Raw genomic sequence first — 528 nt, 5'->3', positions numbered from 1 at the left:
CTCAGCTGGATTCCCGCGCTGCGAATCAGCACTCGCCGAAACGGCGTCTGAGTCCTCACGACGCATGCGTCCTTGACGCGAACGACCACGTTCATCGCGAAGCGGTCGGTCTCGAAGAGATGTTCCACCCCGTGGACTATTTGTACTCGCGCTTGTTGATTCACAACCAGGTCCCGGTCCTTGACGCGAACGACCACGTTCATCGCGAAGCGGTCGGTCTCGAAGAGATGTTCCACCCCGTGGACTATTTGTACTCGCTCCTGTTGATTCACAACCAGGTCCCGGATGTTGAGCACTAAGTTGCTCAGCTGTACCTTCAGCTTGACTTGCTCCTGCATCTCGAGCATTTCGCTCCGCGATCTGTGGCTTCGCCACATGCTGTTGACCAACTCCCCGTGGTTCCACCACTTGCTGTCGCCCAGCCTTCCGTGATTTCACCTCCTGCTGGCCCGCAGCCGCACGGGGTCTAGCCGCTTTCTGCCGATTCGGCGCCAGTGACTCGGCGCTCACACGAGCCGGGTCCTGGTA

At 59.3% G+C, this 528-nt stretch overlaps 1 protein-coding gene across 1 annotated transcript; it reads left to right on the top strand.

The window, feature by feature from the left end:
- Positions 1–119: 119 nt before the first annotated feature.
- On the top strand, positions 120–299 carry PPTG_20136 (hypothetical protein; the record flags this gene model as incomplete). The annotated part of the gene is made up of 1 exon (XM_008918775.1): positions 120–299. The coding sequence occupies one exon, from the start codon at positions 120–122 to the stop codon at positions 297–299; it is 180 nt and encodes a 59-aa protein (XP_008917023.1).
- Positions 300–528: the final 229 nt, after the last annotated feature.

The sequence above is a fragment of the Phytophthora parasitica genome, assembly GCF_000247585.1.
Source record: "Phytophthora parasitica INRA-310 unplaced genomic scaffold supercont2.307, whole genome shotgun sequence".
Classification (NCBI taxonomy): domain Eukaryota; phylum Oomycota; class Peronosporomycetes; order Peronosporales; family Peronosporaceae; genus Phytophthora; species Phytophthora nicotianae.
The sequence above is the reverse complement of the archived record's forward strand: the minus strand, read 5'-3'. Positions and strand labels throughout refer to the sequence as shown.